At 42.5% G+C, this 16,185-nt stretch overlaps 1 protein-coding gene across 2 annotated transcripts in view; it reads left to right on the top strand.

The window, feature by feature from the left end:
- The window catches only part of EXD1 (exonuclease 3'-5' domain containing 1), a 78,973-nt gene that overhangs the window by 20,620 nt on the left and 42,168 nt on the right, over nt 1-16,185 (top strand). For both annotated transcript variants that reach the window (XM_085852825.1, XM_085852824.1), the window contains exons 7-9: nt 2,460-2,564; nt 2,652-2,732; nt 2,885-3,004. In XM_085852825.1, the coding sequence (XP_085708951.1) occupies nt 2,460-2,564; nt 2,652-2,732; nt 2,885-3,004 (306 nt within the window). The remainder of the gene's footprint in view (nt 1-2,459; nt 2,565-2,651; nt 2,733-2,884; nt 3,005-16,185) is intronic.

The following is a 16,185-nucleotide window of genomic DNA, read 5'->3' as shown; positions in this document are numbered from 1 at the left end:
GGCCTTTGCACCCCACCGGTCGGCTCACTCCGAATCTGATTAGTACATGCTGGTCCCCTCAACAGAGGGGGAGGGGTGGGTGACCAGGTGGAGGGTTGTAAGAGAGTGATAGAGGGTTGAAGAGAGAGGGAGGGAAGAGGAAAGGGGGGGGGGAGGTAGAGGGGAGAGGTCAGTGAGAGAGAGAGAGAGAGGGGGGGGTCAGTGTCGGAAAGTAGGAGAGAGTGGGTAGCGTTGGAAGGGAGAGGAGTGAGGGATTCCCGCAGATGTGACACCTAGTTTATCGTCCATCCGAGAAACGACACACACAGTGATGAATCACCCGGCCTGTGAAACACCGGTGGGGGTGGGGGGCAGTTTAGAGCTGAATTGGGGTTCAAATCCAAGCTGCATTTGTACCTCTAGGATTTTCTGCCGTGATGTGGTGATTCTTTACTTCAGAACTGAAAAAAAATTCTCATTGTGATCATATAATTTATTTTGCTTTCCTACCTCCCGGACAGAACCGTGGTATCGTCATCGAAACTTGAAGAACACGAGCCGAGTGGCTTCACCAAGCATCCCAACAAAACAGTTGAAGAAACTTTTAAAAGCAAAACGATTCATTAGGTCATCTCTACCGAGATGACTAAATAAAGCCGGACCAAATGTCCGTCCGTCCGTCCATAAACAATTTTCTTTCCGATCTTGATGAAACTTAGTACGTGAGTAGAGGTCGATGAGTGTTGCACAACGATATAACTTTTGTCCGGGTTCAAGGTCAGGGACGAGGTCACGAGGTCACGAAAGTTATAAAAATCGCAATTTTCAAAACCTATCTAGTCTGCCATTCTACAAGATATTCGGCAACTGTTTATTGATTATGATAGTAAAAAATATTATTTTGTATCTAGCTGGACAGATTTTTGAATTTCCTTCCCGTTTGATCGTCACGTGATCTGGAAGATGGCCAAAAACGCCAAAGCGATTTGCAAAGAAGGAAGGAAGGAGAAATGAAATATAAATATAACACATTTTTATCCTTTTATATTTATACATTTTCCGCCGAAGGTGCAAAAGTTTCAAAACCCGAAATGTAAACGTCGGCATTTATTTTCAAAATATAATTTCGTGCTCGCCAAAATGCTGAGTCATCTTTAACCAAACTGCGCAGTTCGAGCTGCACAGTCGAGCTGCGCAGTAGAACTGCGCAGTCGTCTTCGGTCATAACTGAACATTGAGAACTTGTGGTATTATAGAGATGACCGTCACCCCCACACGGGGGTAATTTTTTTTATTTGTATTTATCGATGCTGACAGGTCGTATAATGGAAGAACAAAAAGAGGAAAAGTCGTGGAAATTAAAATTTCACATTTTCAGCGAGTCAGCCACCACCTGTTGCACTGCAGAACAACACGTGCCCAACTCATGCGAGTGACCCCTGACCTTTGTTCAAGTTTATCGATATAATATTCAGTGGCAGTGTGACTATTGTGGAGCACTCGTCAAGTGGCTTAAGCACTCCAACAAAATGGTTGACAAGAAACGGCTCTCTTGGCACGCGATTGCCAATCACCAAATCGTCATATTGAACATTGTACCTCTCGGAGATGCCCAAAATATTAAATATGTCTAAATTGGATAAATGAACACTTTTATAGGAGTCGGAACTGCTTGTAAGTTCGATTCTGGAGCTTAAATTTTGTAATTCTGCTTAGTTTAAGAGATTCTCGTGGTGATTGCATGTGCGGAAATGAAAGAAACAATGAACATTGATGTCTCCAGGCGTTTATAAGCATTGCAATGTACCCAGTGATTTGTAGCTATGATGAGCAGGCATTTGATAATATTAGTGTGGAAAGTGGGGGGAAAAAAAGCTTTATCGTTAAGAAATCATTGCGGCCTGTTCCAACTCAAGGCATGGTTGAGCAGGCCCAAAAATATGGCAGCTTCAGACCCCAGCGAGCTTACCTAGGATACGTTTTAAGACCCCAAAGATAGCGGTGACCGAGGATGTGCCTGAATAAAGGATTTTATTAAATAAGGCTGTTACTTATCTTCAAAAGGGTGTTTTAATTAACCCAAACACACAATTTTCAGTCATTTACTTCCTTGGAGTTTTCTTAGCATGCATGCAAAGTTTCAGGCTGCTCGGTTTTATGGTTATGGAGGAGACACATTGACACACACACACATTGATATTTATCATTGTAGACTAGCAGGGTTACCCAGCGATGGCCTAGTGGGGGGGGGGGGGGGTACTGAGAAGTTGGAGAAGCAGGAGCGCAGGCAGGGCTGAGAGTAGGGCAGGCGGATCGGTGGCAGAAGGGGGGGGGGGAACTGTGTGGAGGGCAGGAGAGCCAAAACAGTCAAGACGGCAATGCGGATACGTGTGCTGGGATGTTGCCTTGAGAGTCACAGAATTGTCATTTTGCATCACTTGTTGGCCATTGCCAAAACCCAAATGCCTTCTGTCTTTCAGATCTCAACGAAACGGATGCTATTTCTATTTGATATACTCAGTATCAGTGCTGAAGGTTTCAAAAATGGCTTGAAGAGTGTCCTGCAGGATGAAACCATTTTGAAGGTGAAGCTCATTTTTAAAGTAAACTCACAATTGATGGATAATGTTAGCATTTCTGATATTAATCATTTATCCTGATCATTTTAACAGGTAGTGCACGATTGCAGATTGCTCTCAGACTGCACTTACCACCAGTTTGGTGTCTACCTCAGCAATGTATTTGATACTCAGGTAACCCACCATGTCATTACTGCTGCCCAATACTTACCAATACAAGATTTTCGATATCGTTATTCTTGCTCTGAATATTTATTTCCTCACTTTGAGCTTCGTTGTCACTTGATCTTTGTAGCAGCTTTGTCTATGTCCTTCTGTCATGCCAGGTAGCCGATGCAATTGTTACCAAGGAAAGCAGTGGTGGAAAATGGCCATGCAAGGTTAAGACTCTGCGGGAGTGCCTGTACAACTATTTGCCTTGGGTCACTCTTCCTCCAGCCCAACAGGTAACCAAGTGACCATTGTGGGCAGTTTATTTGAGATTTTAAAATGTGCTGTTCATGTGTATGCAGCACATGGCTGCTGTTCACTTCATTTATCGGGGTGCAGTTACACGACGGATGCACTGCCTATTAACTCCCTCCTCCTACCTCCACAATCCACCCCCCCCACCTTCGTACCTTCATGAAGGAGGATAGAATTCATCAATAATATGACCATGGTACCAGCAATTAATGGTCTCGCTTTTTTGAAAACTACTGCAGGATCTTTAACATCCATAAGCTAATTATAACAAATATGATGGCCAATAAAGAAGTAAATAAACGTAACTGATGTACTGGTTGATGTAATGAATGATGGCATGATCATTGATGCAATATCATTTTTACAATCTTTGTAACCTTAATGTTAAATTTCTTCTGCCTCTCATTCACCCATTCTCCAAAAACATTGAAACTGTTCTGCAGTTTGAAACATTCTTTCTCACCAATTTCTTTGCATCCTATCTTTGCATTTATCCCTTAATTTGTATTCCATCTTTTAAGTTATTGGCAACTTGCAAACAATAAATCTCAGTGGTGGTTGGTACTGTTTAGATGTTAGTACTCATCAACTTCCCCCAAGTAGAAAATACTTGTAGGAGAAACCGTTTCACCAATTAATGCAAAATTTAACCAATTTATCAACTACCCATGGCAAATATGGTTTGGTAAAGATGACATCATCGGTGACATGGTCTGGCAGCCATATTTGATCAAAGAAAAATAACCTTAAAAAAACAAATGAGTTTGCTCGCATCAAGTCCTCAAAACTGCATGGGGTATCAATGTATTCTATGAATGCCATCGAGTTCTTTGAGAAATGAGCAATAAGACAGAGCTGCAAGATACAGTCAGAGCTACGTAAGACACGCTGGAAGACGTGCATTATTTGACATTGCTGACTAAGATCTCTTGGCACTTTTGCTCCAAGATTGGGTATCCTCTGAGTGTTACCATTCTGTTATTCAACATTATAAGAAAATTACAGAAACAAGTGAATTAAAATATTTATGCTAAATTAAAACAGAAATGTTGGAATGATAAACTCCAGTCTAAAAAAGGTTTTAAACAACATCGGGATGATGTTGGTTTAGAGAGTAGCTTACAGTGTTACCATCACATAACAATCCCTTCATCACTGCCTCCTTTACACTTCCTCAATTATTGCTTCAAGCTTCTACAAACACTCCTTTGGCTACAACAGTACTTGATTATTCTTGTAGCGTTGCCACATACTGAGACTTCAAATTATTCTATAGCAGCTTGACTGCGTTGATGACACCAGTACAGAAACATCAACTTCTTCCAAACTCCCTGCACATCTCTAATAACAGCATTCTATAATTATCTGCATTTGTGATTAGTTACTCCAACTTCATAAAAAAAGAAGTAGGAAAGACAACTGAAGTTACAAGAACTCCCAGAGATTGTATAAGAGCTTCTAATACTTTTAGTTAGACAATCGTCTGGAGGCAGTGATGTAGGGATTGTTATGTGATGGCAACACTGCAAGCTACTCTCTAAACCTACATCATCCCTCTCTTGTTTAAAACCTTTTTTCGACTGTAGTTTTGATCCTCACATTTAGTTTTTTATTTAGCATAAATATTTTTATTAACTTGAAGGTAATCTAGTGGCCTTCCCGCTTTTGAAAGAATGAACCAACTATGGCTATTCCATTCCTCGCCACCAGCTCTCGACCCTCTCTATTCCTCATTCCCCACACAAATGTACCAACACATTCCAATTCACCCAGCTCCGTTACTCCCAGATGTGCGTTAAAGTCCCCTGCAATGCACAGCATCACCTCCAGCTCAACCATTCCCATCATCCTCTCCATTGCTTCCCTGAATTCCTGCTTCTCCACCCTAGGCTTTCCGTTTGTGGCCCATATACCAACATAACACAAACCATTTTCCTCTCTCACCACCCATGCCATAACTATCCATCCCTCCCATCTTTCTGCTCTGACCACCTGCTTGCTGATCTTTTCCGATACTATTATTCCTATGCCATTACTTCAATCCCCACCCACGTGCAATAGCTTGAATCTTCATACCTACATCCTCGCCCTGTCTCCATTCCATTTTGTCTCATGCAAACAACACTTCCAAACACCTTCTCAACATCACTTCGACCACCTCTCCTCCCCACCCCTCCAACCCACATTGATCCCACATTCAAACGATCGAGCCGGACCATGTGATTGGAAATTTGGTGTAATTTCGCTCGGAGTGCATGGAGTGTGGCAATGCAATGCGTTTTGGTTCTTGTAATTATGGCGAGTAAATCCTCAGTGTTTTCAAAAAGTTGCCCAAATGCACATCCTCATGGTGATGGGTTCTCGTCTTGATACTGCCATGGGAATCACGTGATCGGTAGTCTGTCAAAAGTGAAGCACAGTTGGTTCAGAAAGTTCATAACAATTACGATTTGTGTTTGAAACATGACAGGTCATTTGAGAAGTAGACGTTCAGTGCTGAAGGACAAAGGAGTAAAAAGCAGCCGCTGTATTATTGAAAGCGACTGGAATTGCTTGGTGCTGCAAGACAAAAGCAAAGGACAGCTGAAACTGATGCCAGAGGTCACCCCGATGTGCCCTTGTGTCAATCCGAGGGTCCACAAAAATCGATGTAATCCAGAGATTGAGGGCGGAGGAAAGGTTTGTACAATAGAGAGCCTGCAGTGTTCTGAGCGACTATACAGAATAAGAACAACATGACCACATCCTTTTGTGATGAAAGACCTTTTAAGCATTACTATCCTGTCATTGGAGTCTCACAATTCGACGCACATTTCGATGATTTGTTGTTAATGAAGAGCAGGTTTGGTGGTAGAGTGAGTAATGCCTCATTGCATTTCCCTCACTGATGTGCGTTCGATTCCCACGGCTGCTCAGCAGATATTTTCATACGTGCCGGCAGACTTGGCCATGGAAATTTGCATCACTGGTGTGGGGATACTTCTGATGCTCTGTCAAGTTTATCTAGGCCTCCAACACGATCACCAGTATCAATATCGTTTATGATTCCCCCTTGGACATCTTGATGCGATATGTACATTCTTTCTGATGTTTTTGCATCAAAGCAACAAAAGCAGGATACAAATTGGAAAATGTATCAAATGGAAATTGTTACAATCAACCTGAGATGCATACATGTCTGGCATATCTTATGCATATTCAGCTGGGGATCAGTTTTGAGTTCAGCCCACAGGTAGCATCATTTCAGGGAGGCATGACAAAATCTGCTTATGCCTTCTTCCCTGTAGCTTGCAGCAGGTATTAGGAATTGGGCCAGGTTGCTGGTGATAACACACCTCGTCTTCGTTGAAAGGCACCATCAGTCCTTATCCACTCACTAATGCTTGTAGATGGGTCTCCAGATTTACATCCAATTGAGGAATTGAACACTCATTGATGCAATGCTCTACCTGCGAAGCACCAATCCAACAGTTTCTAATCTTACCTGATGGCTCAAGGAAGTATACTTCCTTTGTTGTGTATACTAACTCCATGCCACCCTGTCAGGACACTATTTTGATAATAATATTTATGTCAGTTGATTTTCTTTTGTCAAAATCTATCCTGTGATCTGATGAGTTTTTGGATATAGTTTATAGTTGTGCACACTCACCTCTGAGCCGTCTAGTCGAGGTTTGAATCCAGCCTCGGCTCTAAACTGTCACCCTGATGTCATGCAAGCAGACCGATGTCATGCAAGAGGCCGTCCATCGTGTGTGTGTGTGTGCCGTCCATCAGATTGATGTTAAATTGGGTGTCCCATCTGCCAGAATTAGTTGGTGAATGTTGAAGGTCCCAGGATATCCTTCACAAAGTGTAAATGAGTTATCTCTGGAACCCTGAACAAATTCCAAAATCCTGCCCCCATTCATCTTCAGTCAAACACCTGGCCTGGTCATCCGGTTTGTGAAAGTCTTGTGCCAACAACATTCCCCAGCCAACCCCATAAGAAGGTCGGAATATTTGGGACCGTTAAAGAAGAAGTAGTTTTCGTATTCTCATCAAATGTCTGCCAGATCTCATGAGAATTTCGTCATTTTTATTCGGGTTTATTCGACTGCAAATACCAAGAGAATTTTTACCTCGGTCGTCATGCTGTCACAGTGAGATTGGACCTGTGGCACGTCACGTGATGTATCACCGTGTGCTTTGCTTCATGGTACTCGTTTGATATGAACAATACACCATGGTGGTGATTTATGTTTGGAGAAACGGTGGTCATTGTTCAGAAGCTAATACTCTTGTTTTATCCCATCATTAATTGGTAGTCCACTCGGGTTATTTCCAAAGCATGAGTTGCAGCACAAATAGCCCTTTTGTTTTCATTTTTCGTATTTCTTTTGACCAATGAAAGCAAATGGCCCTATGTGATTGTCCTTCTGCTTGCTTTCTACATGGGATATGCACCAGATGTCATGTGAAATGTGTAGCATGGGATTATGGACGTGGTTGGAAATTATTTCTGCACAAAATCGTGGGAAGAAGGAATGAGGCAGGACAGGAGGTTGTGCCAAATAGTGCGCAGAAATGGCCTTTATACCTCGACCACCAGCTGTCAGGTGGACCATTAGTGTTGGCTTGGTGACTTGAGAGCTTCATTCATGCATTTGCCAAGTTTGGATTGCTAATAGCAGTGCAGCTACTTGGACATTAGTTGCCCTCGGCTTGTGACGAAAAGCCAGGAACATGGACCTAACCCTGTGTTATTTTGTTCGTTTTGGGTTGTCGGTCAGTTGAGGTTATTGGCAGAGTGGTGGAATGACAATTCAAGGGTTGGCTGTGGATCGGTGGTTGCACAGATGGAGATAGTTGGCAGTGATGTGACTTTAAAATGTGTGTCTTTGTTGTGTAATTCAGGACAATGTAATTTAACTCATCTCAGATGCGTACCATGTTGGCTGCCTCCTCTGTAACTATTTTTCACAGTATGGATTGGGAGCACAAGTTTGATATTTTAAATGAATACATTTGTTTTTACTGAGGGTGCACCTCGGTTCACAAATATAAACTTGACCGTTTGAATTACTTTCACCAATTTCCTTTTAACTGGTCAGATTTTCCTTATCTTGCATGACCACCCTGCCTTGTTTGGACTTTAATTGGTTATGGCTGTCTGGTGTAATCCTTGTGCAATGCATTATAAAACATCCACATCCCATTTAATCTATTTGGCAAGGTCTGTTTGCCCAGGGTACGAAATACTAACCCAAAGGGCTGCTTTTATGATACATATTATGGGATCGTTTACAGCTCCTTCATTACCTCCGCCACCGAAGGTGGATGCACGTTATGTTTTCACCCCTTCTGTTTGCTGTCTGTCTGTCTGATTTTCTATGAACAGCAAATCTCAAAAAGTTGTGGACAGATCCGGATGAAATTTTGTTGACAGGTTTGGTGTGTGACAAGGACGAACTGATTAGATTTTGAAGATCCAAATCCAGATACTGATCCTATAATTTTAAAGTGGTTTTTCACCATTGAGAGATAGGGCCAAAAATGATATATAGCACGATATCTCAATTGGTTGTGGACGGATTCGGAACAAACTTGGTGGACATATTGAGTATATGACAAGGACGAATTTGATTTGATTTCGGTGAACATCCAGATCCAGACAGGGGAATTTTAAAAAAATTGCCAAGTGATTCTTCACCGTTGAGAGATGGAGCCAAAAAGGAAATACAGGTAGTGGACAAAAAAGTGGAAACACCAATGTAAAGTCACTTAATAGGACATTGGGCCACCACCTACAGCCAGTACTGCCTGTTTGTGTCGTTGCATTGAGTCCATGAGCATCTGGAATTCTGCAGGAGGGATGCGGCACCATTCTTCCACGAGAAAATCAATCAACCTGTTTGATAGAGGTGGAAAACGCTGTCTCAGGCGTCATTTCAGAATATCACTTCCAGACTTCTGGTTCAAGGATCAGCGCACGAGGACGACTGGGTGGTGAGCTCTCCTTCCAGTCCCTCTAAAGCTAAGTTTCCAGTCCTGAAGCATTTTGCGTATTTTGTCATCGAGATTTGTGTCAGGGGCTGTGGAACTGTACTTTTTTTTTTCGTGTTGTGTTCATAACAGTTTTAGCATGTAGTTGAGTTGTTTATTGAAAGAAGCAGGGCGAGGCCTCGTGATAAGTTTAGCATGAATTCAGTTGAGGCCTTGGGAGTATTTAGGTGAAGAAGGTTATAGATAGAGAGCGAAGGAGAAAGGATGAGAAGTACGTAAAATGTAACAGTTGCTCAATGTGGGCCACGTCAACAATGGGGGAAGCAGAGGGTTCTTATGTTGTAGGAAGTGTGAGGAAATCGTCCAATTGATGAAGGTTATTACCGGGTTGAAGGAACACATCGATAATTTGCAGCAAGTAGCAGAATGTGAGAAATTTGGAGATAATAGTTGGTTACGGTTGTGGAGTGAGGTTGCTGAGGATATTGGAAGTGGTGACGGTGCAACGGGGGCAGGCAGTGGTGATGGTGCAACGGGGGTGGGCAGTGGTGGCGGTGCAACGGGGGCGGGCAGTGGTGACGGTGCAACGGGGGCGGGCAGTGGTGACGGTGCAACGGGGGCGGGCAGTGGTGACGGTGCAACGGGGACGGGCAGTGGTGGCGGTGCAACGGGGGTGGGCAGTGGTGACTGGGGCGGGCAGTGGTGACGGTGCGATGGGGGTGGGCAGTGGCGGAGGTGCAGTGGGTGCGGGCAGTGGTGCAGGTGCAGCGGGTGCAGGCAGTGGCAGAGGTGCAGCGGGTGTGGGCAGTGGCGGAGGTGCAGTGGGTACAGGCAGTGGTGTAGGTGCCAAAATAGAAATTGGTAGACATGAGGTATGGGAGACAGTTTTTGTGGGTGATGAGATTTTTAAATACGTGGATTCTTCATTCTGCAGGAAGGATTGTAGACACAGAATTCTGTGTAGTTTTGAAGGAGCGGGGGTTACGAACATTGAAGGAAGGGTAAACGATATTGTATTGGGTCATGGCAGGAAGAAGTTGGTTGTGGTACACCTCGGTGCGAATGATGCAGGGAAAGTTTACTCAGAGGCTTTTAAAAATAGATACAGACTATTGTGTAAGCGGCTGAAAGCAAAGGGTTGTGAGGTCATGTTTTCTGGGGTTTTTCCAAGATTAGGAAGAGGAGGAGATTGGGACCATACTCTGCTGAACGTTGGTGCTGCTGAAGCAGTCTCCTTGGCTATTGGGCACAAGCCTGAACGGGTCGCCACTGCGACACAGTATACCAGCATGCTGGCACTCATTTTGCCGACCTCGGAAGGGTGACAGGCAGAGTCAACCCCACCTGGTATTGATTCAACAGCAGAGGGGGATTTGAACTCAGGACCCTAGGATCCAAAGCCCACTACCTCAAACCATGAAGCCAACAGCAGGCATAAGATGGGGAAACAATATAGAAATTATGAGCAGAGCAATAGACGTCAACCAATGGCTGGAAGAATGGTGTAGGGAGGAAGGTTTTACATTTACGAAGCAGTGGGAATCATTTCGGGGACAAAGGGAGTGTTTCCCGAATGATGGCTGTATATTAAATAGAAAGGGGGCAGCAAGGTTTGCAGTGGGAATTGAGGAAGAAATTCAGGCTTTTTTTAAGTCAGAAGAGGGTGGAGAAGGTATTGAGGAAGGAACGGATGAAGTAATTGTGATGGGTAATAGGCCAGTAAAATTAGCCCCAAAATTGGACAAAGGTCAAAATAATTGCAATAGAATTTATTTTTTCTCAGAATGCATTTTTGTAATGTCTCTAGTTCAACATACTAAAAGTCTACCACAGTCAACTGATGGTAAATATGACAAAGTTACGTTTTTCAACAATGATGTTGTGATACTTTAAAAATATCTCCTCATTTACAATATATGCCATATACAATGTATTTGAATAAAACCACTGTCAATGCATTACGATCAAGGACAGTCCTGTTTTGATTAGTTCCATAACAAATAATCACCAAGATTACAGTTTTTTTATATAAAAATTAGCATTTTACCAGGCAAATGTCTTTAAAAAGTAGCATTATTTCAGCAGTGATTTTGATATTTTTCTTCAAACTTTATAACATGCAATGGTATTGATGTATAACAAACTTGATCACAATAAGTTATGTCTAATGCATATGTTAAAACAAATTTGGATAGAATATGATAATTACTTGCAGTGCTATATCATTTTTGGTGCATTAGGATTACCCCTACCCCCAAATGCATACACTGTCAACCATTGGGGAGTTTTGTGTGAGAACCATTTCTTTGTAAGTAAAATGTAATCATATTTATACTTTGCAATATGGCCATATTGCCAACAGGTATGGTTAGTGTATTTATATTACATTCTATAAAGTCATTCTATGCAGTAGTACACATATCTACTGATACATGTCCATTTAAGAATCGATATCATTTAGGACTGGTGAGTTATACGAAACAGTTCAACAATACTCTCCACAGGTTGTTTTGCATTGTGTTTCTTATAACAAAAAGTAGCATTTAACCTGATACATCTCCCTAATAATCTACAAAAAACCTACAAAAACTAAATGCTGGAAAAAATAAAGTTTACATGTTTTGACAACTAAGGCCTTAGTTATTTTATAACTTGGTTTACGGATCCGCCGACAGTATATTTGCCGAAATGAAATATAAATATAAAACACATTTTTAGCCTTTTATATTTATACATTTTCCGCCGAAGGTGCAAAAGTTTCAAAACCCGAAATGTAAACGTCGGCATTTATTTTCAAAATATAATTTCGTGTGCGCGCACCAAAATGCCGAGTTCCCTTTAACCAAACTGCGCAGCCGAGCTGCGCAGTAGAACTGCGCAGTCGTCTTCGGTCATGGCATCTGAGCAGTGACCAGTGTGGTTCAGATTGACTTTGGTTTCTGGGGCGAAAGTGATTGTAAAGAAGTATATCAGCGGTATAAATTTGAGTGACTGTATTGGTGATTTAATCACGCAATATCTTGACGACGAATATTCTGGCTGAACGATTGTATAAATTCAGTGCAGCAGCAGGAATGATTCGCAGGCTACTCTCAATCGTGCCGATTTTGTTTCCATCGAAAGTTGTACACCGCTGTTCCTATTGAAAGATTTCGGTGCCAAATACGTCAAAGTTTCCCTGCGAGATACTGATATTCAGCCTTCAATGGACCAGAAATCAGCCTTTGATGTGCTCATGGGGATGGGGAGAAGGTATGATCAGATGCCCACTGAAAAGTAAGAGCTGGTTATGGCTCTGATTGACTGTTTTGAGCGTGTTGACTCCGAGTAGACACCTTTTTTTTAAATCATATCCAGCACGATGCACTGGTGTGCACGCACACATCTACAACTTGGACAATAATTTTTCTCAGCATTGTTTCCATTTGTTTGATGATCCAACAGGTTTCTATAAGAAAAACATGCCAGACTATATTGTAAAAACAAGTTTTAATCCTTCTTTATTGTTTTTCACATCAGATGATACCGTGAACATGGGCATCCTGCATTTGAATGGTCTCCCATCTTCAATGTTTTCTTAGATCCTCCTGGTCCGGGATTTATATTTATTTCCCCCCACCTCCCCTTGTCTTTTCCATGGAATATCCGAAAAAAAAATCATAAAAATATATAATTTATAAAAATTGAAATTATATTTATATTTCGACCTACTGACCCTACAATTTAGCTGAAGAACTGCGTAAACCAAGTTATAAAATAACTAAGGCCTAAGTACTTACATTTTTAAATCCAGCTGTATTGCCAATAACTATGCCAACTAAATCTATAAAGTTCTATACTACATTCTATATATTTATACTACATTCTATACAGTTGTACTACATTTTATACAGCTATACTAAATTATATGAAGTCCTATGCAGTAGTATACATATGTACTGATCCATGTCCATTTCTGAATCAAGATCATCATTTAGGACAGGTGAGTTGGAACATGCAGTTCCATGACACTCTCCACAGGCTGGTGCAGGGAATCTATAAGGAACCTAGAGCCAAATTGGTGATGCATCTGTATAGCTAAACCCCATTGCAGGGGGTACAATCATCATTCTGGGTCTTGCAGTTTGGACAATAGCATGCCCCAATGAGGCCTGTTTTTTCTCAGTGTTTTTTCCTGCTTCCATGATTTGCAGAAACTGGACTAGGCTATCTGGTAGAAATGTCATTGCATTTTCTATTGTCAAATCATCAGCAACTGGATACTCAGTACATAGATCAAGTGCCTTAATATCATTTTTCATCAGTTTGGCTGCTGTTTCAATGATGTGTCTGGTTTCATCATAATTATCACCCTTTGGTGATTTGTAGTAGTCATTCATAATGGAGGCAGCAGTGGTTCCAAATGTAACAATAGTTTTCTTGTCTTCAAGATTTGTGAAAAGAACATTATCACCAAAATGGTCTTTTCGTTTTTGTTTCATGTACTGCACTCCATATGCCTCTTGCATTGAGCCAGTCAGCTTCAAGTATTCATCCATCTTCTTTACTAGATCAATGATTGCTATTTGTTCATCATCACTTTCCTCGAGATATTTTGTGACAAATAGAAAGGCATCATACTTGTCTTCTTCAACTTTGCAACCTCTTCGTAGTTTTTTATTTTTACCAGAGAGTGAATCATGTGGTTCAAACTTCTTTGGAATGTTTCTCCCAGTTCTAAAGTTTATGCTGCATTGGTTATGATACACTGCATCCTCAGCATGCAGGTCATTAGCATAGGATATCCTGCCCATCACTTCCTCACTCCAGACATCATTCTGTATTTTGCAAACACTTCTAATCGTGTTCTCAAAAAATGATGTCCTGACAGGAAATACATCATATCCCCTCCATCGACCATCACAATGGGCTTGCTGACAGTAAAAGATGCAATATTTTGTGAAGTCAAATGGTTTTGATTGTGATCGTCGTTTGACTTCTGGTACAGAAGCATCAGCTAGTCTGTGAAATGCCTGTGAGTTTTGATGTACTTTGGATTACACCAATTTTTTCTGCATGCCTTATGGACACGTTGCCCTTCTTGGGTCTGCAGACTGCTTCCCCGTTCCTCACTTGCATGGTTGATGCCATCACTCCCTTTCTTGCCAAGGGTAACAATATCACATTCAGCATTATATGTGATATCCTTGGTGCATAGCACACACAGTTGATCTTGTCTTGAAAGATCATCCATCACTTACCTGCAAAGAAATTAAAGTTAGTGACTTATACTTCACAGTTTAATACGAAAGGAGTGTATAAAAATTAAGTATAGTAACACAAGTATTGATCACATTCCTTTTAAATTTGTTACACTGACAGATTTAGGGGAGGGGGTGGGGGGACAGGAGTGTGCCACCCTCTATTTGTTGTTCAAAATTGTGAAATGATAACAACATTTGTGAAATCTATATGGAGTTAGATTTCTGTGGAATGATAAATTTTTAAAATTGGACTATTATTAAGGATGTTATGACCTATAAGATATTTTGACCAATAATTTGACTTTTGATTTTTGTTTTAAAAAATAAATTAGCCAGGATCAGAGCCTGCAGTCAACTACATCCCCCTTTAACAAAATCATGGATCTGCCCCTGTGTTATACATTATAGTTATTATAAGTTCTAATGTGATCAAATTTGTAAAGTATGAATATAATATAATATTTTATTTCCAAAGGAATGGTTCTCACACAAGCACTCCCCAATGGCCAACACTTACATTTGGGGGAAGGGGTAATCTATATGTACCAAAAATGATATACTGTAGCACTGCAAGTACTTATTATATTCCATCCAAATTTGTTTTAAAATATGCATTAAACATTTATAATGTAATCAAGTTTGTTATACATCAATACCATTGCTTGTTATAAAGTTGGAAGCAAAGTATTGTTACGGCTGTGGAAATTCGCAAACCACCATTCAGGGCCCGTAGGTGAGATATCTCTAAGTACATGTGTAGTTAGCCCCAAACCCGTTGTATAGAGGGAATTTATGTGATTCATCCGGGCTGCGACGCTTTGAGATAGCCATTTTTTCTGTTCTATCTTTATTTTGAGCCAACCACGTCTCAACCGCCATCACACAACAACCACCACGCCAGCCATCGTCACCAACTGCAACCACGCTCCAACCCTCGGACAACAACAACGCCAACAGCCACGACCTTTACCTTCACAACTCGCTCCCACATCATCGCATCACCGCCATTCCCAAACGGCACCATAACCATCAAACCACCACCGAAAACCCTCTACCACCATCACCTCTCTCCTTCTACAGCCATTCCCGCACCACCTGTGAACACTGAACGTCGGGCTGTCTCGGGCCCGTTCGGCGATTGGTGCCGAACGCATCGAGCCGCGAGCGCAAATAGCGGCCTTTCCAAGGGAAAATTCGGATCAAGAACGCTACACACCCACTTCTCCATCCAATTAGCAAGCGCGGGCCGGCTTGGCCCCGTCTCCAGGCGCGTCTGTGTGAAATCGATATATGAAAATTCTAGGATCAGGGGAGATTAATGCCCCCTTTCCTCCGACCAATGGGCGAGCGTGGCTCCGCCCCCGAGGTCATCCTGATCCGGATATTTGCATATTAGCTGCTCCTGCCGGCCTATAAGAAGGCGAGCGCAAGGCGAATGGGGGTGAGTCGAGTCGGGTGGCGAAGTCATCGGTGTGTCATCGAGTTGGGTTCTGGAGTCGGCTGAGAAGAGTTGCGGGAAGAGGCAAAGGAGCTTGGGTCCTAGGCGAGAAGGACGGCGGTCGACGACGAGATCGCGGTGTGGGATCGCTCGTCGTGGGACCCAAGCTAGCCAGCCATTCTCCTCCCCCAGGGCATCAACAATTCCCCCTTTCCCCCGCGCTGAGATAGTGCAAAAAGGAGGCCCCGTTCCCACCCCACTCCAAACGTCGTGCCAACCAAACGCGCCAAGGAGCACAGAGTCTGAGCACAGCCACGCGGCCACATCTGCGGCTCGCCCGCCAATGCGTCACGAGGATGCGGGTAGGACCCCCCCCCCCCCACCCCCGGTCTCGCGGACCTGGCCGCTCCCCCAGGTCACGCGCACAATTGGCCTACAGGCCTGTCTGCCCCCTTGTCTATGAGGGTGGCTTCTTTCCTTTGCTTTTGAGTAAATG

Source organism: Eptatretus burgeri, chromosome 13 (assembly GCF_056783735.1).
Source record: "Eptatretus burgeri isolate ZD-2024b chromosome 13, Ebu_testis_v1, whole genome shotgun sequence".
NCBI lineage: Eukaryota > Metazoa > Chordata > Myxini > Myxiniformes > Myxinidae > Eptatretus > Eptatretus burgeri.
The sequence above is the reverse complement of the archived record's forward strand: the minus strand, read 5'-3'. Positions and strand labels throughout refer to the sequence as shown.